The following is a 25,712-nucleotide window of genomic DNA, read 5'->3' as shown; positions in this document are numbered from 1 at the left end:
GCATAGGTGCTTACCGGTCGTATCACAAAGCACACACACACACGTGGCTTATAGATAGACGATCCAACAGAAGAGGAGAAGAAAAAAAAATCTTTTCCAATCATTCAGAACGTCGACAGTCACCATTACAAACGTTAATCGACTCTCACACTACCCCCATTTCCTGTCCCAACCCATTTGTTTGTGCTATTCTCGACGCATTATCAACACATATACCCTTTCTCCCACGGCCACAGCTCATCCCACACCCGCTCAACCAAACAAAGCCTCACACGCTGCCTGTATCACACATTTTTGGGGGGAAAAGTAAATGTCAATCAAGTTCTTTTTCCCTCAACCCCTCCAACCCTTCTAACAGGCATCGGCTTTTCCTCAACTCAATCAACGATTTGACGGTTTGAAGATAGCCTCCATCAGCGAGCGCACGTTAATGGTGGTCCATAAAAACCGATTGCTTGTCCATCGGTTGCCTACCGGAGTGGGGACGTTCGGTGCGTGCTTTTTGAGCCAAAAATAAGACGAAAAAAAAGGACGAGTGCATTTACATGCCCCCATTGGTTCATCGGGCCTGCGGTTGGGTGTGTGCGGATAGAAATAGAAATGCCAACATTATAGCGGAAGAAGCCGCACGGCGCCACTGTGATTGGAATTTCGTTTATGTTAAAGCATAAAATCATCGAAAATCATCGTTAGGTAAATGAGCTGGTTTCCGAACCGGCACGGTATCCTGCATGTAAATCGTATCGATTTGACTGTCAAAGTGACATCTAACGTGTCGCCATGTTTTGTAGCTAAAGCACCTAACAAAAAAGCACGCGACTTGCGGGTGTTTGACAATCGAATCGTAAACTGTATACATTAGGCGGAACGCACAACTTGATGATAAAGCATCGAATTCCGAAATGACGCATAAAAATGGTGCAGTTTTGATGAAACTCTTGAAGGATATGATATGTTACTAATGATATGACGCGGTTTCATGAGCATTTTGAATTAAAAATATACTTTATTAGAAATGAGGTAACAAGAAATGCTGTTGACACTTTTCAAGAATTTCAATATAAGAATTGAAATGTAATTTGAAATAGTTTGCCCTTGATTGTTCCCTTTATTCTTTCGATAATTACAAATCACGAGAGATCGCGTCTCTCTTTAAAGTTTTCTACCACTCTCATAGGTATTTCCGCTTGTTTGAATAATTATGATGAATAATTATAGCTTTCGTTCAATTAGTCACTGTGATTGTTTCGTTTGAAGCTCTTTCATCGATAATAATTGAACAAATGAAAGAAAAAGTAACACCTCATTACCAACGACACATCGTCAGGTCGTTTGCACTTTTTAAACGCAAAGAACGCAAAGCGAATGGAGAACGTTCTCGACTTATTGTGTAGTGTAGCAGTAAACTTTATGGGGAGTGGCTTTCAGTCATTATTTTTTCTCACGAAACATACTTACGAAACGCAATTGCAGACGACGGCTCGTAGCTGTGCCGGCAAATATAATGTCTTTAGAATATTGCTTCTGGATACTTAACAAGCCTATGCGAAGAAAGAAACAAAAAAACAGAAGAACAAATCCAGCACTTTCTATTGAACATAAAACACCTCTCGTACCGCATGCGAGACAGAGAAAAAAGGGAAAAGAAATATTAAAACTAAATGGCTATATCGTGCTTGTGGATCATATACTTCACAACAGCAACTAAAAAACTTTCGCTGCGAGACCACACACTTTTCTTGCATCCTTGAGCCAATTACACCGCAAACCTTTGTTTTTATGTTTTGTTTTAGATGTATACAGAAAAAATCAATGCCATAAATGAGTTCCCTGAAGGGGACAAGCAAAAAAATAAAACCCCGAGACACCGCCATACCACTACTTCATTGACCTATACAGTGACAAAGCTCTGAATATAGGACAAGAAAGCTCTCAAACGTATGGGACTAAATAACAAATACCACGAAGCGTACCACCGGTCTGCCATTATATTAAGGTCTGAGGGTGTGCGGAGACAGGTTTCGGAAGGGGAATGGGACAGCTGAGCGAAACCCTACTCGATGAAATTGATTGTAGGCCTGCGCTTAAATTGCAGCCAAACACGCTCAAACAACCAGGAACTATGGGGAACACACACACACACACACACACACACACACACACAGTAGCCACTTTAATGGGAAGTTTTCCATCGTCAGCAGGTTCGGGTTTCCCTATTTCCCAGTGGCTTGCGGGTTGTGTGACTTGATTGAGTAACCATAAATTCGAAGCGTTTAATCGGGCATTGTTTGGTGCGATAAGAATCAATCGACCGAGCTGCGAACCCCGTTCGGTAGTTAATCCAGTTCAAGTTGCTCTTTCATTCTCATTCAATAAAGAGGCTAATTTATATGAAATAATAACGACATAGAAGCGGTAATAATGGGTGTTTAAAGTAGCAAACTTCGAAATCGAACGAATTTCTTACTTTAATGTGGTCTCGTTTCATAACCGTTTTAGCTTATGTAAGATGAATAATGTGATGAAATCCGTTAGCCTAGGAGCCTGAAATGTAGTATCCATTGTGTGAAGAGCATAAATCTATTTCCTTTGCTTCCTCTGCTCTAACATTTCTGCAGCCGTATGCAAGAATTGAAACGAACCAAATCCAACATTAGTTTGCAGAATTTGGTCCTCGAGGGTTCGCCAATGACTGGCGGTAAATTTAATTATTTATAGTAAACCTAATTTCGCCTAGCCGCATCGTTGAATAATTGAATTTAATTTTATGACTAGTCTGCTACAGTCTGGACTTCGGTGGAATGTTTACCAGCAATTTGAAAGCTAGATCCTACGGTTTAAGCGGATTAAAGGAAAGTTGAAAACATGTAGCTTTAATTTCTATTTGACCTGTGTGCTAAATTTGAATAATGGAGTACAATTATTTCTACAAAAACGTATGCAGTTATATGCTTGATACGGCATATCCGTGACATCCGCACAGTCACTTGTTATTCCAGAGAAATTGAATTGATTGAAAAGATAGCTAAAAATAAAATTCTATAGAGTTGTAACAAAGCTAAAAACATATAGATGAAGGTAGACGAAGGGGTCATGTGAAAAAAGGCTTCTGATATTTCTTTCCATCTCTCATTATGGCAGTTGAGTGCTATTTTTGCACAATTGATTTTCGCAGGTTTACATGGTTTCCATTTTTCCAATAAATCTTGAGGTATAATCTCTCATATGTACAACATTTGAAAAGGTAATTTTATGGGTAAATAAATAAATTGAAAGCTTGAAATATAATACCTCCAATGCAATTAAATACCAAAAGTCTAAATATGCGAAATTGTGGCATTTTTTGAGATGCTTTTGTGCGGTCCTGATGGGTTTTGATACTCGGTCCTGTCGTGTCAGACCGGGCCACTGGTCATGAAGAAGTTTTCCACCACGGGAAAAGCATGTAATATTGTGCGTTATAAATAAAAAAGATCAACAACTAAACCCGTTATCAAACATTTACCCTTTGAACATATTTTTTGCTTAACATTTTTATCAATATGTACATCCCAATGTAATTGAAACATCATGATTAGATATCATATTTTGTGTAACACTGCTTACCTGAAAAAGGCACTCCAGTACAAACTCTGATTCCCGCACACCACCGCTCGGTACAGCACGGACATGCTTGAAATGAATATATTATTAACGGTTGACCAAACCCTAATTTCATTACACTTCACTCGTACCGGTGTTTGCCAGCTGTCCAGAAATGTCCAGCAACAGAGTATGGTCCTTTCGGTTCATTAGAGAAGCACCAGAATTTGTCCCGTGCCCACACCCTTACCTTCCTTCCACTTTTCATGCCTTTTCCTCATCGCACATTTTGAGTGATAACAGAGGTGTGATGCTAACGGAAAGATAACACATTAAAAATACCCGACTCAGATCCGGGACCTTTTCACGGAAATGCCTAGTTCGTACACCCACATGCATACATGCCGAGTTCGGGTGGATCAGCATATGCTAGTGGAGTGGATGTGGATCGTTTTAAATAATTTAATTTTGAATCCGTTTGCTCCATTTTGTCCATCAGCAAATGGTGGGGGATATGTGTCTAATGCTTAAGCAAATACGAATTAAAAAAGGGATTCGCAACGCTTGGTTACTGTAGGCCACCGTGAAGGATATGGTTCAGGTAGAAATGGGCGAAAGTAGGGTCAGTCACGATTTTTTCTGCTTCATTTTTTCTGCGATCTTCAACGAAAGGGTTTATTTACGCGTTCCATTCCCTAGCCACGTTTGTACCATATCGGCAAACCAATTGTCTATTAGTTTAAAATCAACGATTCAGAAAGGTTGAAAAATATGTCGGCGAAAATATTGATGCTTAACCTACAGTAATAACTGCTAACGACATAATCCTTCTGTAAGCAATACCAATAAAAAAACCTCCTTTCTATATCAAGGTTTCCCACAGAATGTGAACCATTTGTAAACGATGAACATCACAATCTACCGCAAAACGACGTAGACGAGCACCTATTACGCATTAATGTAGAACGCCAGATTTTACTATCATCGTAAGATTGAAAGTTCCGTTTTAGCAGAGTTCAAATGATTTTACGCGCTTTATGAGGGTAATGAAACATATTACGTGCTTCCATTTACTGCCTATCGGTACATCGTTTGGATGAGGGATAAAAGCTGTTATAAAATTCATCGAGTGTTAAAACATCCATAGTGCTCCGGTGTACGGTGAGCATCCACCCCACGATCCCCACCCCCACCGGGGAGAAAAAGCTCCCCTTCCCGTTGCATTAATTGATTCTTGCGGTTAAGGCTTAAAGTTAACCACCATCGTAAGCTGCATGATTTGTGGCCAATACTTTTAAAGTTCTACTACACCCAGCCGGGAGGGGAACTTTGGAAGATCCCTGTCGCCCGCTACCGAATGGATTGTTGAGCTTAAGAATGTTCGTCGCTAGAACCGACATTTGCCAGCACTAAGTCGTGACGATGAGAGTCGAATGTTGTGGCTTTCGGGCGAGATAGATGAAAATGGCAAAATTAATGATACTTCAAGAACTTTGAGTCATCGCAAAAATATCGATCGCTGGATAACAGAGACACGCGTCCTTCGGGTAGATAGTGGCAAGTTTGCCAAAAAAAATAATAATAAAAGGTCAAGGTGACCGTCTTTGCTCGTGGGAAGTGCTTCTACGAGCGATGGCGACAGTTTGCGGGAAGTGATCTGGTAGGACAGCAAATATTTGGCAACCGGGTGAACGGTTCACAATCATGAAATCAAATAGAGTCCCGCTGGCGAGATGCCATCTCCGGGGCCATCAAGGGCACAGCACAGTGTTGAACCTGAGCCGGGCGAAGTTTGGTATATTGATTTACTTTTCCAACTCTTAAAGTGCACGATAGTAATTTCATATTTAATTAGAAACGCTAAACTTGCTGGAATTGCTTCAAGTTTAATAGAACGGCCTGAGATGGATAGGTCGGTAGGAAAGAAAATGCTTAATTTTCCACAAAAGAAATGTACTTTTCTTACGCAGTAAAATTTCTCTGTTCGTAAAAATCATTTTCACCTATCATAAAATTGGTAGTGAAAGTCCTAAAACGTAACGATCCATTCACATTTGCTGTGAGAAAAAAAAATTACACAAATCTTTTTTCTTTTGCCATTAACTTTCCACGCTGTGGTGATAAATACGGGCAGACATTTTAACTGACTATTCACACCACGGTTGGTGCTCCGTTTTCGAACGAAATCTGCTTCCAGGTCATGAAAAATACAGTACAAATCTTTTTCCCGATACAGCAACACATTTTCGAATCCACCCGAATCGAAATGTTTTCGAGTTTTTGTTCATCAGAAATACATCTTCCAGAATTTACACCGTAAACCGTTCAAGGTTCGATACGGTTTAACAATTCTGCGCAAGAGGTAAGCTCATAAAGCGAGAGCAAAAAAAACATTCAAAGCTTTTTCTTACCGCAATATTTACGATAACTTCACCTCGTCGTTGTTTGGTGGATCGTTTTTGGCAGTGTCCATAAAACCGAACCTTCTTTTACAGCTCTGTTTGTGGGCCCGTACCATTCCAGGAAGAATCCTCAGAGGTCTCTCGACTAATGGCAGGAAAGTGTAATAGCCATAGCCTTGTTTTGGGTACAAACCTCGTACCATTTGGTTCATCTTTTTTTTTTGGAGGAATTGAATGATATTCATCACAAAAACAACACTCGAAGGAGAAAAAAGGATATATGAAAAACTGCAGACACATAAATTGTATCTACAAAACCATCACCGTACTAAAAATCATCCGCAAACAAATTGAACAACAAATATTCTTGATCCATTTCCTTGCCCCTTTGGAGGAGTTGCGAGGAGCAGAAATCCTGGAACTCACCCGAAGGAATAGGGCTGTATGTATCCGGTAATCCACTCTCGTTAAATTTCCGCCACGTACTTTAGGGAAATCAGACATACACCCGGGCACCAACACCAAACCAACACCGTACTGCGGAAAATACAACCTTCAATCACTCGCGAATAAATGGTCGAATGGCAACCGAACAAAGCCGGTTGAGTGTGTGCGAATCAAATCGGGCCCACCGCAAAAAGGACCCAAACATCCATCAATGGGTTCCCGCCCGTATTTGGGACGATAAATGTGGTGATAATTACGCTGTGTTACGTCCCTTTTTTCGGTTCGGTTAAAATGATAGGATGTTTGGCTAAAAAGTCGCTAAAGCAAACCTAACCAAGCAGACACCAAGGCACGAAATTGCAACATAAAATTTGATATTTTTTTTTGCCTCATATCGAATCATTGGATCGTAGTCCGCTCATAAATATTTATCATACAATTAAAGGCGAACGCATGAGCTACTGAAGACAACATGGCGTAATTGTGTAACTTTAAAAAAGTTGTAGAATTTTTAAAAAATTATATTGGTTCTTTGATTGTTTTTAACTCCTCATTTGATTGCCATACTCAATGGACTGAACGTAAATTTTTATCAATTTCAGATTTGTCGTCAACACACTCTCGACACCTATTGAAATACCCCGAATGGCGCACGATACGGACCGCCAAGAAGGACGGAACGTTTACATGAAAGTAAGTATTCGAACATAAACAAACAATAAAAAAAAGGGGAAAACACTTATTTTAAAATATTTCTGAAGAATCAAATATAGTTCCTTCACCTCCAGTGGCTGCACGGTAGATAGACAATCCTTTGGTGACTACAGCAACGCTGGCAGATATTTCGCTCACATTCCAATTTATTCCACAGTGACCCTGAACTGTTACATCCCATTCCATTTTCTTGTGAAATATCAAATTTATCTCGCCCAAAAATGATACAGCCCCGGAATACCGACAACTAGATCCTTTTTCTGTGGCGTCTAATGCCCTGGGCGCTTTTTTGAGTCACGTACAAAGTCTCAAAGAAACTTGAGCGAAAAGGAGTTATTCCATGCTGATACAAAAAGCTTTTATGCAACATGATAATACATTCTAGTATAAATCACTTTTGTTATTGTTTTAAAGAATTGGAATTGAATTTCTTTTATGATTGAAAAGGTTAGCAATTTTCGTTCGTGATCACTAGTTATTATTGAATTGAATATTTTTAAGCTACTTTTTTGCTTACATTGGATAATAAAAATGATAAAAAACAGCTAAAAGCACAACTAATTTTATCATACATCTTATTCAACAAAGTAATAAATATTTCATGTGCAAACTAGAAAATAATGTGTTTAGAATGGTAACTGTATCTACTGCAACCACAGCAGCGTTAAGCTAAACGAGCTCACATTCGTACTTGATTGCTTGGTCGTCACCGTAACGACATCTCATCTTAAGTCAACAACATTCTCTAACGTAAGAGGATGGAACTTTCCCAAATACTTTAAGACATTCAACTGCGGTAGACATTTTTGATGTATACAAATAAGTGAAACCTTGTGAATAAGTGAAACATGAATCGTTACCGAAGCAAAACATATTAAAGCCTGATTATCGCTGTAACAATAGCTCTAAATGTGAATGTCTGGTGAAGCAGGACGGTATGAAATGATTTTTTTTCAAGCGACATGACAGTAAGGTAAAGGTATTCTACGAATAAATCAACGATAAAATGAATTAAGGGCAAATTTTGTATGGCCTATGGAAACCTTTTACCGGGAAGGTTGTTATTGTAAGTTGAGCCAACAACCAAAAGAGATGAAATTCACTTTAACAAGTATTTGCTTACAATCAACAGTGTCTCAAGTTTTAAGAAGTCTAAACAAACACATCGAACCACCCACCGCGGAGTGCAAAAAAAACACGACACGAAAAATGAAGAAATAGCAAAACGAAAAAGAAAACTTTCCTCGCAGCACTATATTTATGAGTATCTTACAGGAGATTGTATTTATTCGTCGTAGAATGAACAATGAAAGTATGCAAAATAAGATAAAATTACAATTTCTTGTCAGCGGATGTTTGTTGGTATCAATTTATCAACTTAATTCAAACTCAAAGCTGATGAAGCTCATATATCTTCATAATCGAATTGATTTTTCTATATACGAAAAGGATTTTTTAAGAATTTGGATTTGGAACGTGTTCAATATAAAATCGCATTTTTCTAAGTTTTCTTCAATTTAATTCAAATTAATTCAATTTTCTTAAAGACCAATCTAACGTCTTTCAAGGCCCTGACGTTTACAATTTCAAAAATGTATTACTTATCTCTCATATATTGTGCGCGTTTTAAGATATCGTGTTTACGCTGGCAAACAATTACAACCGTCACGGATCAATAATGATCAAAAAACCCACACACGCCAATCTATTCCTATCGTGCTGCGAATGAATTGCACTTACCGGCATCTACAAGGCCTGTGGTACGATGACGTATGAAGCATTTCGTCCCCTTTTACTGCATGATGCTACAGAAGGCTCATAAAACGCGAATGTTTCCCCCAAAAAGTTGTAACCCTCGAATCAACACACTTGCCACGGTGTGTTGACCATTGCCTACTGTCGCTACTGCTGCTGCTGCCTAGACTTATCAGTGAATGGCACACAAGATACCACGCTAGATTTGGATGACAGTACAGCTATCAGAATTACGGTGATCCAACCAGATCAAAGCAATTGTCTCGCATCACCGATAGTTCCAAGGAAAAAAAGCGAAAGAACGTATCGGGAATGAACTGCAAGGTGAGCGTTATGTTTCCCCCTGGCGCATTTCATATATGTCTTTCGCCCACCGGCATGCAATTTGGGGGTGTGCAATAAATGTGGGACGATTATCGCTATCTGTTCGGACGGCTAGCTATCGTACAGCGCGTGGGGAGGTATAAATTAGTGACACCTGTCGGGTGGATTCTCCACCCGGTGGAACAGTCAGTTAAGGATGTTTCGCGTGACAATATTCACGTTCGCGCTACTATTCGTCGGCCTGGTAGCCGCAATTCGTAAGTATACAGCGAGATTTCTCCAATTTCAAAGCTCCTTTTTCACAACGGTCCGTTTGTTATTTGAGCAGCAACGCTGCAAGTTAGTGGAGATGGCGGTGGCCGAATTGTTGGAGGCTTCGATGCCGTACAGGGACAGTTTCCGTATCAGGTGTCGTTGAGACGTCCACCAAACTTCCACTTCTGCGGTGGTTCCATCATTGGACCACGGTGGATTTTATCGGCGGCGCACTGCACGATCTCGATGGAACCGGCCAACCTGAACGTGTACGTCGGTAGTGTGAAGCTTGCGTCCGGCGGTGTCTATCATCGTACGATGCGCATCGTCAACCATCCGCTCTACGATCCGGATACGATTGAGAATGATATCAGCCTGATACAGACGGTGCAACCGATCGTGTTCAATGATGATACGCAACCAATCGGTTTACCCTCGGCGAACTTGTTGGCCGGCACAGGTGCTACCATTTCTGGCTGGGGCCGATCGAATGTAAGTGTTTGTGATTAACAGATTGTATCCTCGATTCCACGCAGAGGTTGATCGAACAATTTCAAATGTACAACAACGATCAATCCAACTCATCTTGTTTCCAATTTTAGACGATGGACAATGGTACCGCTGAAGTGTTGGACAATTTGCAGTACCTCACGGTGGACATACTGACGATGGATGAGTGCCGTGCCGAACGGCCTGGCTCTAGTAACATCTTCGATAGTGTGATGTGTGTCTCTAGCCCTTCCGGCCAGGGTGCATGCTCGGGTGATTCGGGCGGACCGTTGGCGTACGGCGGAGTGGTGCAAGGTATTGCTTCATTTGTTCGCGTGCCTTGTGCTACGGAAGTTTCGGACGTTTACGAACGCGTCTTTTCGCATTTATCGTGGATCGCATCCGTCACAATGTGATGACAAGTTGGAGTAAATGTACTTGTGATTTTCCGGAACGGAATTGTCCGTAGCTAATAAAAATGTTATTGCATTTCTACTAACCTCTACATCCTTTCAACATCGATCGGACTGCGTACAAAAATCAAAATTTGATGGTGAAAAACACGGATATTGAAAAATCCTTATATCTTAGATTTAAAACCATATTTAAAAATACACATTTTCCTCGCAACCTCTCGACGTGCCTCGCACTCGGAAAGAAACATACTTATCGTTAGCATTATTGCTGCCACACTTTATTACATTCCTCCTTCCTACCGTGTATGACAGGGAAATATTCAGTATTGATTGAATTTTTTAAAAACATTCCTATCCGCTCCGTTTCGCTTTCGCTCGTTGCAGTGACGTTCGTCCTCAAAATGCCCCCAAGTCCTGGCCGAAGGACCAGTTCATGGTTCAGAAGTGAATACCCAACGTATCAGAGCGGAAAGGGGCCAAGCCGAGGGACATTCGAGTGGACGGAGGTTAGATCTTCCAGTCGGACCCAACACAATTCAGCCCTTTTCGTAATTGACAAAGGAATACGAGATTACGGTACGGTGCACTGAGCGCGGCAAGGAAATTCAGCCAACAAACAGACAACGGCTTGCAGGAAGGAAGGTAAGATTGAGCTTTCACAAATACACATTGATGGAGGGCAATCTGCCCACATCAATCTATAAATAAAAAGACTGTTAATGGAAAAGGTTACGTGGTACATGACGTATTTTCTTCGTGTACTGCATCAAAGCGACAACTTTATTTTCTTTTTAGCGAAAAACTCTCAGCACATCTGCTTGTGTGGGTCGTTGAACAGCGCTAATGCAACTAATGCCAAAGTTACATTTTGTGCTATACTTCAGAAGCCTCTAGCCATGTACCAGCGCAAAAAAAAACATTAAATTACGAAGTTTAACATTATGGTCTAAATTACAAGACCGTAGATTTAATAAAAACGAAGACTCGGTAAATATTCATGCGATGTTAAAGTGTCGATTACATGTACCATAAGGTGTCATACTCCCTCTTGACCTTGATGTGAAGATAATTATCCACAGATGGCCATTGCCCTATCAAAATATTCCAATTTCTGACATTAGTTCAAACGAGACACCTGTTGCCTGCGGGACCATAATGGAATCCATAACAATAATCATCATTGTAATTACCGGGCGCTCAAGCTTTGCTCTATGATCTAGCCACGTTTGCTCGTCGTTTGATGATTGTGAGTAGAGAATAAAAAAATATCAAACTCAAAACCGTTACTAAAAATTCAACGCATGAACTACACAATGTCGTCGAATAATTGAGATACCTAAAACTACTCAAATTATATATTAAATTTAATCTGTTTTAAATAGCTATAAGCTAAAAGGAATGAAACCGTTTTACTACAGGGAGTAATCGTAATCCTCTTGACGAAACTAATCTGGGAAAGAGAAACGACGATTTTGAAAAAATCGCTTTCTAAACTTGACCTTTAACGATCTTTCGGTCCAGAACGCTTCGCACCGTTCAGCGTGCATATCCGTATCCACCATCGGATGATTAATGTGGTTGCAATGAAAGCAAAATCATTACAGACCCTTGGGTACGCGGCTGTTCGTGGCACGAATCACACGGACATCAACCCCATCCGTTCGGCGACCAGGCGCCTCCATTCGGGTGCAATCGCGATTATTGAAGATTGCTCGGTTGGTTTCCCAGCCATTACTTCCGATTTACACTTATCCGTTTTGGCCATTCAATGTGAAATTGCATCCTTGTGGACGAACGTTTGTAAGCACAAAAACACAATGGGATGCAAAATGGTCATAAGCATTGAAAGTGTGAAGCTTTTTCAGACTAAACTGAACGGATATTTTTGCATATTTTAGGAAAAAATATGAAATTTACAATACAATATTTATAATAACTAATATTGTAAGGTGCCATGATAAGTACTGGAGAAGATCGTTTTATTGTAAAAATCCTATTTTACGAATCATGGCCTTGCATTTTCTCACAGTGAATTTTACGTAATAAAAATAAAAAATTGTCTTGCGAAACGTAAAGGAAATTATTGATAAGAGATGAACAGCAGAATGAAAGCACATTCTTCAATCCTATAAATCCTTCCTCTTTATGGCCTTTTTTCACCGTACCCACCGCTCTGAGTTTGATTGATATCCTTTCCCAAAAGAACCCCGAGACAAACTGCTAGCGCTTCGATGACAATCGACAGTGAGCTGACTGACAAGGCTAAAAGGACAACCGAGTCGTAAAAGGGATCTCGCAACAAAAAAAAATGGTGGATCGAATCGAGTCAAAAAAAACTGTTGAAATGAATCACTAATGGCTTTATAGTGGAAACTTTATTTTTCTTATCATCCCCGCTGCACTTCATGCTTTACGTACGCTTGAGACATGGAGCATTTGCCGAACGCAAGTCAAATGCATCGATGGAGTGTGATTGGTTAGGAAAGAGAGCGGGAGAATCTCTTCACTATGACCACTTCAAAAACAGCTCAACCAGGATGATGTAAAAACGGGAACACTTCCCAAACAGAATGTTCGTTGTGCAGAGAAACATTGGAAATATCGCAAAAGAGGAGCTTTTCTTCTAACACTGCGATAAAGGGAGAGCACCTTCAATGGTTTTTTGTGTTTCCCTGTCCACTTTTCCCACGGGCACACGGTTGATAAAGCGTAGCAACGTCAAGAAAACTATCAACTGCAGGCGAAATATGTTCGAGTTCAATCTGTACCCAGTTGGTGCTTCCACTGGATTTTTCCATTTTATCATTCTGAGTTCACGGTTACATGATTCAAAAAACAAAAAAGAAATAAAAGAACATTTCGGAGCAAATGAGACAGAAAACATATCCGGGAGTTTTTCTTGTGCAAAATTACCTTTCAAGCGAATCTTCTTATCGGCGAATCGATTTGTGGAACGTTTGTCGGTCATGGTGAAATATCCTTCATATGAAATCGATAAGAGCAGAGCGGCAGAGAATGCTCAGTAATGTAGCACAAAGCATTCTGCCGGATGTGTGGAAATCATCAACGGAAATTGTTTACAGCTCGTACACCACCCATGCACCACATCATGTCCATCATCGCCTCATCGCATAGTCCACATTAATATTGTAATCTTAAAAAAGAGCGCAATTCTTCTCCAAAAAGTCGTAAATGTGTGGGAGTGTATACACAAGCGTAACAGTGTGCTACTTAAATCCCTTGACCCTTGACAGGAGAGACTCGAGGCGAGGGTCACGACATAACACGTGCGACCGGAAACCCGGAAGGATGTTGGTTGGCACTGGATGGTCGGAACGGAAGTTGAAAAATTTTCAACCAACGTGCAAAACACCAAAAGTGTTTCGTTCGATGTGAAGTAAAAAGAGAACAAAAATTACATGTGAAACTTTTACAACCGTACCAGGACCCACACTGGTGAAGCATTTTTTCTTTGGCTGCTCGTTTTTTTTTTCTTGGAAAACATCTTGTTTCAACTTTTTGCTGTTGGATTACTGAAAGAGATTTGGTGTAGGATTAACTTTTCATCATGGGAAGACTCTCGCAAGATAGTGAAGCTAAATACATAAAGAAAAGGTGCGGCTTCATTCATCAGCACGAAGCAAATTGTTGAAATGAAGCATGAAAAAAGCAGTGAAGGAACTTGCCTAAGAAGTTTGAAATCGTATTAGGTATAATTATTTTTTAAATATTTATCATAATAGTCATTGAATCTCAGTTGCATTATTCATGTTGAACATTTTTGAGAAAGCTAATAAAAGTAATTAATTGTAAGTGATGTAGCATTTTCAAATAATTAAACTTAATCAATAAAAAACGATAAAATACTAATAAAAATATTTAAAAGAAATGAAATAAAAGCATATTTGCCTTATAGACAAGCAAGTCGCTGTGAAAACTGACAAACGCAGCTAATTTGCAAGTTCATACATCATAAACCAAATCCCAGCATATTTTCCATCATATCATTGTTTATTCAAACGCACCATTCCAACACATTTGTCAAGCTTTCACGAACCGTTACAATTTGTTCAACAGAATCGTACCACACGATAGTGTTCTAACAAACATTCAAATTTTAACCACATAACAGTTCGCAACAAAACATCAGCTAATAGGTGTGGTGTAAAAGTGTTAGCTTTTGCAAGATTGCCATTTTATCGGTACAATTTCGATGTCGACCGCAATCTCCTGATCCACCGATAGTTTGAATTAAATGGACATCCAAATGGATTGAAAATGGATTGAAAAGCTATCTTAATCCGATCACTATGTGTATCGCATTACCGTGCAAAGGGGTTCGCAACGCAAACACAACAGCGCATGGAAATGATGGCGCTTTATGGTGCCGCACGTTCCTCTGTACCTTTGCTAGGTTAACGCCGGTACAATCCAAACATGTTGTGTGGCGTATTACAGCATCCCACACCATTGAGCTGTAATATCGATGCACCGTAAAGTTTACCCCATGACGACATAACGATTGTTTGTAAAGCTTGCCTGCAAAAACTACCATAACTGGGTGCAAATGTACCGCTTTTACCTTAGTTGCTGTCAAATACACGATCGTTTTAGTAAGTTGTGAACGATATTCAAGGTAATATAACTGATTTTATGTTTGTTGTTTCTGGATGTTGATGGCATGTTGTGTTTTCAGGGATGTATAGATCATTCGGTACACATTGTTTTTGAATGTATTGTGTGTGAATACATAATTAATGTGTTGCAAATGACAACGCGTCGTTGTATGTGTCTAGCTTTTAGGGCAGTTGACAGTTAAAATGACAGGTGAAATTTTATAGTAGAAATGAGATCGCATTTTGACAGTCGACATTGAGTCGACATAGTGGTCGTTGAGGGTTAAGTAAAAATTGTACAACAAAATGCGACGATTTCAAAGTTGGTTTTTTGAATAACTTATGACTAACATTTGGTAAACTTCTACTTTATTACTTTATTTCTTGCAAACTTTCAGTAAAAAAAATCACAGTCCTTTTGGACAAAAACTAAGCTACTAATAAAAATATTGAATTAATACTATACACTGTGTAAACTTAGATGAGTTGTGAAAACTTTCACCGACACGTGATGCTGCAACATGATTGTAGCACACTAATAAGAAGCATGTAAAATCAAGGCATCATAAAAGACGAAGGAAACTTTTCTCCGTACAGCTGCATATGCAAGCGAAGCACGAAACTTTCGCTAGTTTCGTACATGTGGTGTTGCGTGTTAACTCTTACCGTACGCGATGACTCCTGCCAGAAACGTCTTCTACCAGCAGCAGTTACAAAGGCGAAGAAAGTTTTACTAGCCACCAAAGATTGGCCAGGCGATGCTACTGTTTAGAACTATTCTTCATGTACACATTGTCGTAGCGTGTAGTGTACATGTCTTAACTAGCCGCCGTAGAGGTTTCTGTGGTAACAGTTAATTTAATTAAATGTTGATTGCAACAATTTAAAGATTTTGTACACAGTTACGCTGATTTACGTTGTTATTAAACTCTTTCGTTTGCTTTTTTGATTTTCACGATTTTTTTTCATGCTGATGATAAATTTTGCATGATAAATGGCGCTACATAAAAGTGGCAGATTATGCAAATCAAGCATCTTACACCCAAAACCTCCCCCCAAAACATCAATAATCACAAAGTTTTCTCTCGCTTCAGTTCGCCAAATTCGTCAATCGATATTTGCCATGAATTTGCATCGAACTGGGTGACAATTTGTCTGCCTTCTTTTGTATTTATGATTTGGCTTATAAAGCGACCAGTAATTTGCACTCGGCACAGAGGAAGAAGTTGTTAAATTATAATCCTCACCAACTGTGTTATCCCTGTTTGAGCTCGAACCGAGATGTTGGCAACAGGAACAGCAACTGCCATCGATAAATCGAACAGCGAACACCAATCAAATATTAATGGACGTACGCGCTCACGCCGTCCCGTATTGTTATGGTACGCAAAGAAATAATTTCATCATTTATTATTAAAAGCATGCCGCGGCACTCGGGTTCAGTGCTATCGGGTCATATTTTTTCTTCTGTCTAGAAAAAAAACCTTAAACAAAATAAACAAGAAAGAAGCTAAGAACCGATCCTATCGCTAGCGTCCAATGGTTGCATGAGCGAGAATATTATGTTTAACGTTCTTCTCCATCCTCCTTATACGTGCCTTCGTGAATTGATGGGTTAAGGAGATAATTTGAAACAACACCCAGCATATGATGAAATGTGCGTTGTATCAAGCGCAACGAACCAATGTAGTCATTAGATGGCAAATTGAAGAACAAGTGCGCTACCAGTATCAGACACTTTTTGCACACTGGATCAGCGACAGGCGGCTACATACGGCGGCAGCATAACGATGGGTAGCGGAATCAAATTATGGAGTTGCTATTTTATTGCGATTGGTTTTCACATTTTCTACGATCCGTTCGAGGGCCCGGAAAGGTTTATGTTCAAATGAATTTTATATTGCATTACTGCATGGCTTGAAACATAGCACAATCCAATTTATGTTCAGTGTTTTCCTGCACTACGTCAGCGGCAGGATGGTATCAATAAGATTTATAACACAGCTGCAATTATTATGCAGAAATGGCAGTTGAATGTGTAACAAGTGAATTTTGATTTTGAACTTTTTATGAAAGAATTCATTTAATACTGTTCCATATATGACTAGGGACTAGAAATCATGTAACCAATGCTCAATTTAATCATTTTTCTAATCAATCAGCTCCTTTTTATCCGCTTTTTTTCAATTCAATTTCACTTTAAATAATCCTTTTTCGTCTACCAGCTGACGTCAATTTACATATTTAATGCAACAGAAAAAAAACAAATATTTGCATCCAGGAAAAATGAAACATAAAAATTACTTTGTTTTACATTTATCACCATTTTCTGGGCATTAAAATAAAGCGCTAAATCAGCATTTTGCTGCAATTTCATTCAAAAGGCATCGAGTGTTGTCCATTTGAAATGAAAATAAAACTTCACAAAAGCGCAAAACATGGAAAAGCAACTTAAAAGTAAGCACAAAAAATGTGTTTTTTTTTCGTATGAACAACTATTCCCTTAGCTAGGCAGCGAACTGCACCATGGTTCAACACTTTTCCCCAACAATCGCGACCAGTCAAATGCATCGTTGAACGATTTGCAGCTTGCTCCGTTTCACTCACTGAACACTGGGAAACCATTTTTCAAATCCTGCCAGTGAATCCAGTCGAGGGAAGGCAAGATTTATCTAGGAAAGTTCACCTTCGACACCGCATTTCATTCCGCACACTTGTGCTGAAATGTCGAACCCATTCCACAAAAGCATATCGATGAAAGAAGATCCTTCCTTCATCCGCCCTTCCTGAGATGCTGTCCGTGAGATGGTATCTTCCCATTCAGCCCTGGCGTGGGTTGAAATATGGACTTGGAAGCAGTACCGACCAGCACAAAACCCAATCAATCAAGCTCGGACGGACGTTTGCCGAAGCGTAAAGGGTTTTGCCGACCTCTGACAGACTGGTTACATCCGTAGCCCGAGGCCTGACAGGGCAGAACAACAAGGCGTGCATTCGGGCGAAGACACCTGCCGGAACTGCCAATTTAGAAAAGCACCTGTTCCGGTTTCCATGACAGAGATGGGTAACGCATCGAATCTGCTAGCGTCCGTGTGGCAAATGATGACCAGCTAACACATCAGCTGCCAGCTAAACAAACAATTCGCTAGCTTTCTGATATGCATTACACCACCACATGAAAGGTACATCTCGTAACGCACATGAACAACTCGTCCATGTGGTGTACATAAAGTTTGTATGCATGGGACGACATGAACAAATGGTGAAAGTTCATTATTTTGCACTTAATTAAGGTACACAAGATATTTTGCCCAGCATACGGAATGAATTAAAAATGTACCAAAAGCACCTAACAGACTTCAGAATTGAACAACATCAGTTGGAACGTTGAAATGGACACGATGGTACATCCGTTAAAGTACCATTAAAAGATCAACAAAACAATGTCCAAGAATATTCCAACCCACTTTTAAGAAGTCTCACCCCCTAACGGGTGTTCCACTATCATCCCGTGAAAGGCTAATGATGGTATGATATTGTATACTTTATGGTTCACTTCACTTCACCACTTAAGACCACGCACGCCCAACCGCTTGCTGTGGGCTACGACAAGTAGCCCGCCGGTATTTTCCCAGACCAGTCAGTGGATGGTGGTATTTGTACGGAAGCAAAACAACGCCCTATTACCTTTTCCCAGCGTAAGCTTCTACCATCCTTCGGGGGGGCCAGTTTGCTTCCAGCGCTGGTCGACAGATGGTGGCACTTTTCTTCCGGTGCTTTGGGCCATGATCTGCAGATGCACTGCAGAGTCACATTTTACGACGCTGTGACTCGGGAAGTTTGATGCAATCTGGCACAAAGTACTGTAGAGATTTCTGCAGCGTACCATTTTCCAAGCGTTGCTGAGGAAAATCGTGGTACAGCGCTGATAGTGATATCAGACCAACCGTTCAGTGCATCAGATACGGTAGCAGTTTTAGAAAGCAATAACTTTGCCAATGGATCCCTTGTGCGGTGTGATGCATCAATATCTGCATCTGCATGTTTTCTTTGTTATGGATGCATGAAGGATAGGAAAAACGATGTTCAATTAGCTTGCGTTTGATCGTTGGGAAATTTCTTTGTGTATATGTTTTAAGACATTGCATTCATACAATTATTAATTATAGCTTTATTTTATTTAGCTGAATAAATGGATCGGATTAATTTCAATCTCATATTGGTCTTCCGATTCCTTATGTTTGTGCTTTATTATGAGAAGTCAAGAGTGATTGTACAAATTTATTACGTTTGATATTAAATTAGGAAAATATGCTTATGCAAAGTTGTTACTGTTTGATTGAGCTACATTCTCTCTAAAAACCTAAACTTCTTCTCAGACGTAAAGACGTAAAATAACGATATTTCGAAGAGAGAAAAGGGAATTTCTTGTAAAATATTACCTATGGTGTAATGAACATCAAAGCGCAATATAAAATTCATGTCGTCATTTTTTTAATAGCTATTTTTAACAAATTGTTTTGAAGTTTTTTTCCCCGCTTTCGCTCTGAAATTTTTTACTTCCAAACAAGATATTTCTTGTGGCACCGAAGTACTAAAAGGAGCACTATACAAAAAAAAAAAATCAGGACAAATATTTCATCTGCACTTTACTCTTTGATCGAAGCCGGAAAGCATAAAAGTTTAATTGCAAAGCATTGGAAAATTAAAAAAAAAAGAACTACAATAGAACACCTTCAATCTTGCATCCATCCACCATTTTACACCGGATGCGCCCGGTCTCGAGTGCACTCGGTTGTAATAAAGCTTCATGAGAAATATTTTTACCCCATTTTAACGATCGATTCGGCTTTCAGCTGTTACTCCCTCGACCCGGCACTGCTTTCCCAGCGTTGGACGCTTGATTGGAAAGTTTTATGCTTTGCCGTTTGGCTGTGCAAGTGGCTCCGTAAATCTGGCATAAGTTATGTGCAGGGCAATCGAACAATAAGTTACGCTCCATGAATTTCTGCATCCACCCGGGGGTGGGGAGGTGAAAGCCCTCATTCTCGGTGCGAGAGTTAAATAGTGTGCTGAACTTTACAGCTAAGCGTTGGCAATAATGGGTTCGGTCTGTTGTTGTAATGTAACAGGACAAAAAGTGGTAAAAAGTAAAATTCCTTCGTTAACTCATTTCCACTGCACCTTGGAGGTCCAGTGAACGCATTAGAATGAAAATGCACCCAAAACGAATGGACTAGTCACATATGTTTTTCCCCCGTCATATGGTACTTCGCAACATTGTACTCCAGGCGCCATGACTCCTTCGGGGGGGAGCTACCACACTAACGGCTGCACATTAATTTACGGCATTTCACAGCAATCAGAAACGTTCGGTCGCCGGGTGTGACACACTTATCTGACAGCTAAATCTGTCACTTGGAAAGTCCATCGGGAGACCCGTCGAAACCAGTGCCCTAGCAGCGGGAATGCCTTCGCAAAGGATATTCCTGCGAAAAACGCATGGAAGGTTCCTTCTCCACTACAGATGGCCTAGATAGATGGTAGTGGATAGATGGCAGCATGCTAAATACTTCGTCTAGTTGTAGTAACGCTCTCGTACGTCGGGACCAACGCTGGACAGAAAACTCATTCAGTGTTATACCCTTCTAAACTGAACGTATGTGACTACGAGAGTCCGACTACGACGATGAAGACGACAACAACAAACGTAAACTATTACACCGAAGCTTTAACTTCGTTTCCCAGCTGCACAAGGTTTTATGACACTAGGGAAAAGTCTCGCTTTTTTCATCCTTCAACTTCCATTTTAACAAAACCCAACACAAAGCAACGGAAAGAATGGTTGCGTGTACTGTTGTACGTTTGAAATGGCTTAATCAATATTCGACAAGCATTCATTACCGAGTGCTTTGTTCGGTGTAGAATCAAATGACTCGGTATAGACGGGCAACAAAAGTGTGAAAGTTTCTAAACATAATGTACATGATAAACGAGTTGCTGTGTAGTTTCTAACAGTTTGTAACAAATGAATGTTCTCATCATTTCTACAGAATTAAATCTTTTACTTCCCACATTCAGGCGATACATTCTTACACCGAATTTATTCATAACAGAAACACCAATCAAAACACTGCAAAAACACTGCTTAACTTTCACAGCCCTTTATGCTGCATTCGCAACTCAAAACCACCCCCAAGAGGGCAAAGCTAATGGTACTCGTAATCATCCATCCTTCTGGGCGCATCAAACGCCCAATTTACGCGGCCCGTTTTTTCTCTCACCTCCATCCAGCTAAACGGATGGCGGTGCGGACAAAACACTGAAAAGCAGCCATTTTTTTTCTTGAACGTTGCGCTGTGCGTAAATTATGCATGCAATAACGGAATCCAATCCGTTATGTGGGCGCATCACAGGCAAACGGCAAGCAGAGCAAGACAGTTTTACATATTCATGACGGTTAAACTACAACGCACTTGTGCCTTTGCCCGGGCAACCTGTTGAGATTGTAGTGCGGATAATGTGAGTACTGCAGCAGCATAAATAATACCTGGGCGAAGGTTTTATTTTTAGGAAATTGAAATTATTTTTTTGCTTAAGCTACACCATATTAATGAGATTTGTAAGATGTAATCATTTGAATTAGAAAATTAATTTTGTTGAAGAATTTATCAAACTAGGAACAGCTGGAAATCTTCCATACGGGTATACTGCAAGGAATGGTATTCAATGATTGCAAAATATGCATGTTTCTTCCAGCTAAAGTGTTAAACAATGTAAAAAAACATTGTCTTGCTAGTCTTTCCTCAACTCCATATTTACCATCCACTCAACAGCAAATGCTGGAACTGACTTCAATCACATTCCATATTCGCCGGTCGGAGATTCTAGCATCTGACGAATTCCCATCAAATATCATTGCCTGTGCCATTTTGTTAATTACATTCTGGCCGTGCAACTACAGCCAAGTCACTCGAACTCGGTTGATTTCTTGCAGATAATCAAACTCAACCAACGGTACACCAAACACTAAACCTCTTTTCGGACCGTTCCCAACAAACGGTGGAAAGTAACATGCAAATTCCAAAAGTCCTTCCAGTTCTCCTCACTTACATAATGTAAATCACATCCACCATACAACTAGAGCGTGGAAAGAGGAAGGAGGGAGATACAAGAGTTGGTTCTTCTTCCATCAAAATACTTGGCTCCACTGCTACCCACCGATCTTGCCTCGCTCGAAAAGGAATATTAAAATTTCATACTCCAAATTCCGTTGGCTCGATGGCTTTACTCGAGGCTTCATGAAATTACTACCATAACTAGGACATGCAAGAGTAAAACGCAATTGCTATATTTTGACAGTGGCCCAAGAGTAAGAAAACGGATTTAGCTCGCTTTTGGTTATCCTATTCCACACACACAGACACACACACAAATACCAGTTTGCCTTTGTTTACCATTGTAGACCTTTTTATAGTAGCAGCACATTACGGTAGTTGCATTAGAGCCTGCAAACTGTTTACGCCTCGCTTGGTGCTTTGTTTCTTGCGTGACCAAACAACATTACCATTGCGAATGGTTTGGTTCCCCCACTTTACTGGAATGGGAGCGAAAAATATAACTAACCGAACAGCTTTTCCACACCTTGTACTTTAAAATTATTCCACTTTTATGTTAGTTGGAAGAATAGGCGCCATGCTTACATTGGCCTTCCGCTTCTTCGTAATAGCGGTTCCAGCCAGTAACAACACAGCAGCAAAACAAGGTGTGCAGTTCGGTGCAATTTCGTGCATAATGCAAAACGATGGCCTAGTTTTGTGTCGGTACTTGCTTGGTTTCGGTTTCCGGTGGCGTTCACCATCGTCTTAGGCGGGAAATGAAAAGCAATGTCCATGCATGCAGTGTTTGATCAAACATCGTTCTTTTAACAATTGGATGTCAAATGTCATGGCTTGTCGGTTGTTATTTCGGGTGCGTGAAACATATACCGTAAACAGAGCATAATAAACCAAAACTTAACTTTATTGATCCTTTACTTACCAAAAAAGCAATATAAACCTTGATAAATTGTAATAAACAAAAAAAAACAATTTTATTTATTAAAAAACAAAATATTAATCCTACATTGATGAACGTCATCCTTGTAAAACAAACTTATTAGTAATCTTCGCTTCTTTTTTTGTGTCTGTTTCATTACTGAAGCTACAGAAGCTATTCCACTTTAACTAGTTTGCCTTCATTCTTTGCGCTCGTATTGCAACTGAAAGAAAATGATCCTAACTTTTACGAAGGTTTTATGCATCCTTCGCTGCTTTACAGCCTAATCCATTACCCACAAGCCAACGATGACCATACGGTTTGTGTGCTTTCCGTCGAGTGTGCTTTCCACTCATCAAACAAATTAGTTACACTTGTGGCACCAGTAACTCAACGATGTACGTAAAAAGTTTTATGATTTAATTATGTGCTTGTTGACCGTTTACCGGCAAACGGATGTATGGAAATTAGTAAGTAATTCTAAGTCAAGATCCACAACAATAACTTGCTGTGTAATTTCAACGCGCGGTTGAGCCCTTTTAATTAAAATGCTCAACAATCCTTCTAGATATGATCCTTTATTTATGTAACCCTCCACTGATGCCTATATTTACACATTAAAAAAGTAAAATCAACACTTCCCCGATAAGCGCCAAATAATCAGCACATGAATGCATCATTCCGTTACAAACTGCATTACACGTGCAGCTGAGAATTTATTCATCAATGCGTTGCAGAATGTAAAAATGTAAACGGGAGGGAAAAAAATATCCCTCTCTATAGTACATCGATGTGGTAAGCCGGGAAATGAAAGTATCTGCTAACGATGCAATTTATCCAATTTATCTTTCACCACCGAAAGCATGAATATTTCACCTCTTTCGCTGACCCACGATTGCAAGCTGGTAAGCGTGTGTGTGTGTACCAAGGGCAATTGACTGTATGGGAGTCGGAGCATCGAATGAAAACAGGTACACTTCAAGTCTGAAACGGGATTCTCTTAAGCACGTGGATTAAATCATCAAATTCAATGATTCTGGTACACGACACGGAACTGCCGAAATGGCAAAAAATGCTGTATGCATGGGGGATTGAATGAAAAATTCCAAACATCGTGCAGAGACGTACCAGAGCTTTTCCCTTGGGTTTTATTCGTTCGCTGGTTTACCTTGATGTATTAATATCTTTTCGAAATATTTACTCATACTGGTATTTGGTTTTAAATGTTTCAAGTTTTAAATTAGTTACATTTTATTTATGAACCATTTTTAATTCAAATACCAGTAAAAGTACTTGAGCAGAAAATTCGATTAGGAAGTAATACATATAAAAGTTTAATTAATAGACTAAATAACAGGCTAAATAAGAAAATTCAAACCTGAATTAGACAAAGATGAAAGCTTAGTTTAAGGAAGTGTTCAAATAAAATTTAAGCGAGAAAGAGTAACTAAGAGAAAAAAAACATTAAAGAGAACAATCAAATGAGACGTTTTCACCAGATATTCCAGATAACTAGAGCTTCAAACAAGAAAATTAATTAGGAAATTCCTTTTTTAAACATTAAAACATGCTGACTGCATATCTTTCCTTCAACTTGTTTTCGGTAATCGGTCAGAATAAGCTATTAAATTAGGGAAAAAAAATACAATTGTGCATTGGTCCACAGAAAAATGGTGAAGCTTACCGCCAGCTTTTAAATACTCTTAACGCATACAAGAGCAGTGCTTAAAAAAGAAATAAATTTGTTGATGGTTTTTATAACCAAACCCAAGCGAAACTATATCCACTCTATAACCACTACAAACACACCACCTTTAAGCTGTCCATTCCAGACCAAACCGTTGTTTTCCATTAAACAAACGATCATGGAACCGGGAGGGAAAAAAACACAATCCCTACCGTTTATTGCAGCGTCGTAACTCAAGCAGAATGCTTAATTGCATTTCATTGTGCACTAAAAAGGATGCTATCATACAGCTTACAGTAACAGTAATATACAACAAAAAAAAAACGCTGGAACAACTCTTTTGCTCGCTGCTAACCATGGTATCAAGCGGCGGCTTCTTAGGCAGCTGGTCAAAATCTCAGCTCGAAAAACTGAACTGCAACAGCTACGGCACTGGCGAAGTTGCACAAGAGTGCCACTTCTTAAGAATCCTTCGTTGCATGATCTATCGTCTTTTGCTTTGAAGGTATAAAGACGCTAGCAAAAGCATCATCCACCATCATCATTATCGCGCGGTAAAGTGATGGTGAAATTAAAAACTCATTATAATGCACCGGGAGGACGGTGTTAACATGCGAATGAGAGCTGCGGAAAGTGGAAATCATTTAATTTGGAAGCTACGTACGCAGACGATGGATTTGTTGCAGGAACAATTATCAGCTGGTTCAGTGTAGTTGAAGTTATTGCCTTCAAAAGATGAGAAATCGTAAATAATTCTTGTGCTATCTATTTCCAACAGTCCAAATATCGCTTCCAGCATACACAATGTATGATGAATTTCCGTATTAACTAAGCGACAACACACGGACTGCAACAATGCACATGCTGAAGTGGTAGCCATTTTTGGTTTTATTTTCCAAATTCTATCCAAATAGCTATCCACCAATTGGAAAACGCAATTCACCATAATAAAAACGAGCGGGAAAAAAAATCTGCCAACTTAAATAGC

General features: G+C 39.7%; 3 protein-coding genes across 11 annotated transcripts in view; 2 read left to right on the top strand and 1 right to left on the bottom strand.

Annotated features, from left to right (window-relative positions):
* LOC125762692 (uncharacterized) overlaps positions 1-25,712 on the bottom strand; it is a 185,863-nt gene that overhangs the window by 119,151 nt on the left and 41,000 nt on the right. The window lies entirely within an intron of this gene.
* Positions 1-25,712, top strand: part of LOC125762687 (uncharacterized) — a 116,855-nt gene that overhangs the window by 56,291 nt on the left and 34,852 nt on the right. For all 6 annotated transcript variants that reach the window (XR_007418242.1, XM_049425071.1, XM_049425072.1 and 3 more), the window contains 2 exons: positions 7,034-7,124; positions 10,769-11,026. The gene's annotated coding sequence lies outside the window, so the exon portion shown is untranslated. The remainder of the gene's footprint in view (positions 1-7,033; positions 7,125-10,768; positions 11,027-25,712) is intronic.
* On the top strand, positions 8,736-10,761 carry LOC125762733 (chymotrypsin-2-like). The gene is made up of 3 exons (XM_049425207.1): positions 8,736-9,481; positions 9,553-9,971; positions 10,082-10,761. The coding sequence occupies exons 1-3, from the start codon at positions 9,421-9,423 to the stop codon at positions 10,382-10,384; spliced, it is 783 nt and encodes a 260-aa protein (XP_049281164.1). The 5' UTR covers positions 8,736-9,420; the 3' UTR covers positions 10,385-10,761.

The sequence above is a fragment of the Anopheles funestus genome, chromosome 2RL (assembly GCF_943734845.2).
Source record: "Anopheles funestus chromosome 2RL, idAnoFuneDA-416_04, whole genome shotgun sequence".
NCBI classification, from domain to species: Eukaryota; Metazoa; Arthropoda; class Insecta; order Diptera; family Culicidae; genus Anopheles; species Anopheles funestus.
The sequence above is the reverse complement of the archived record's forward strand: the minus strand, read 5'-3'. Positions and strand labels throughout refer to the sequence as shown.

Bases quoted from the DNA above. Each gene is read 5' to 3' on its own strand.
- LOC125762733 (XM_049425207.1), top strand. From the start codon at position 9,421: ATGTTTCGCGTGACAATATTCACGTTCGCGCTACTATTCGTCGGCCTG. The intron at 9,482-9,552 runs GTAAGTATACAG...TTATTTGAGCAG, and splicing joins CGGCCTGGTAGCCGCAATTC to CAACGCTGCAAGTTAGTGGA. The intron at 9,972-10,081 runs GTAAGTGTTTGT...TTCCAATTTTAG, and splicing joins CTGGCTGGGGCCGATCGAAT to ACGATGGACAATGGTACCGC.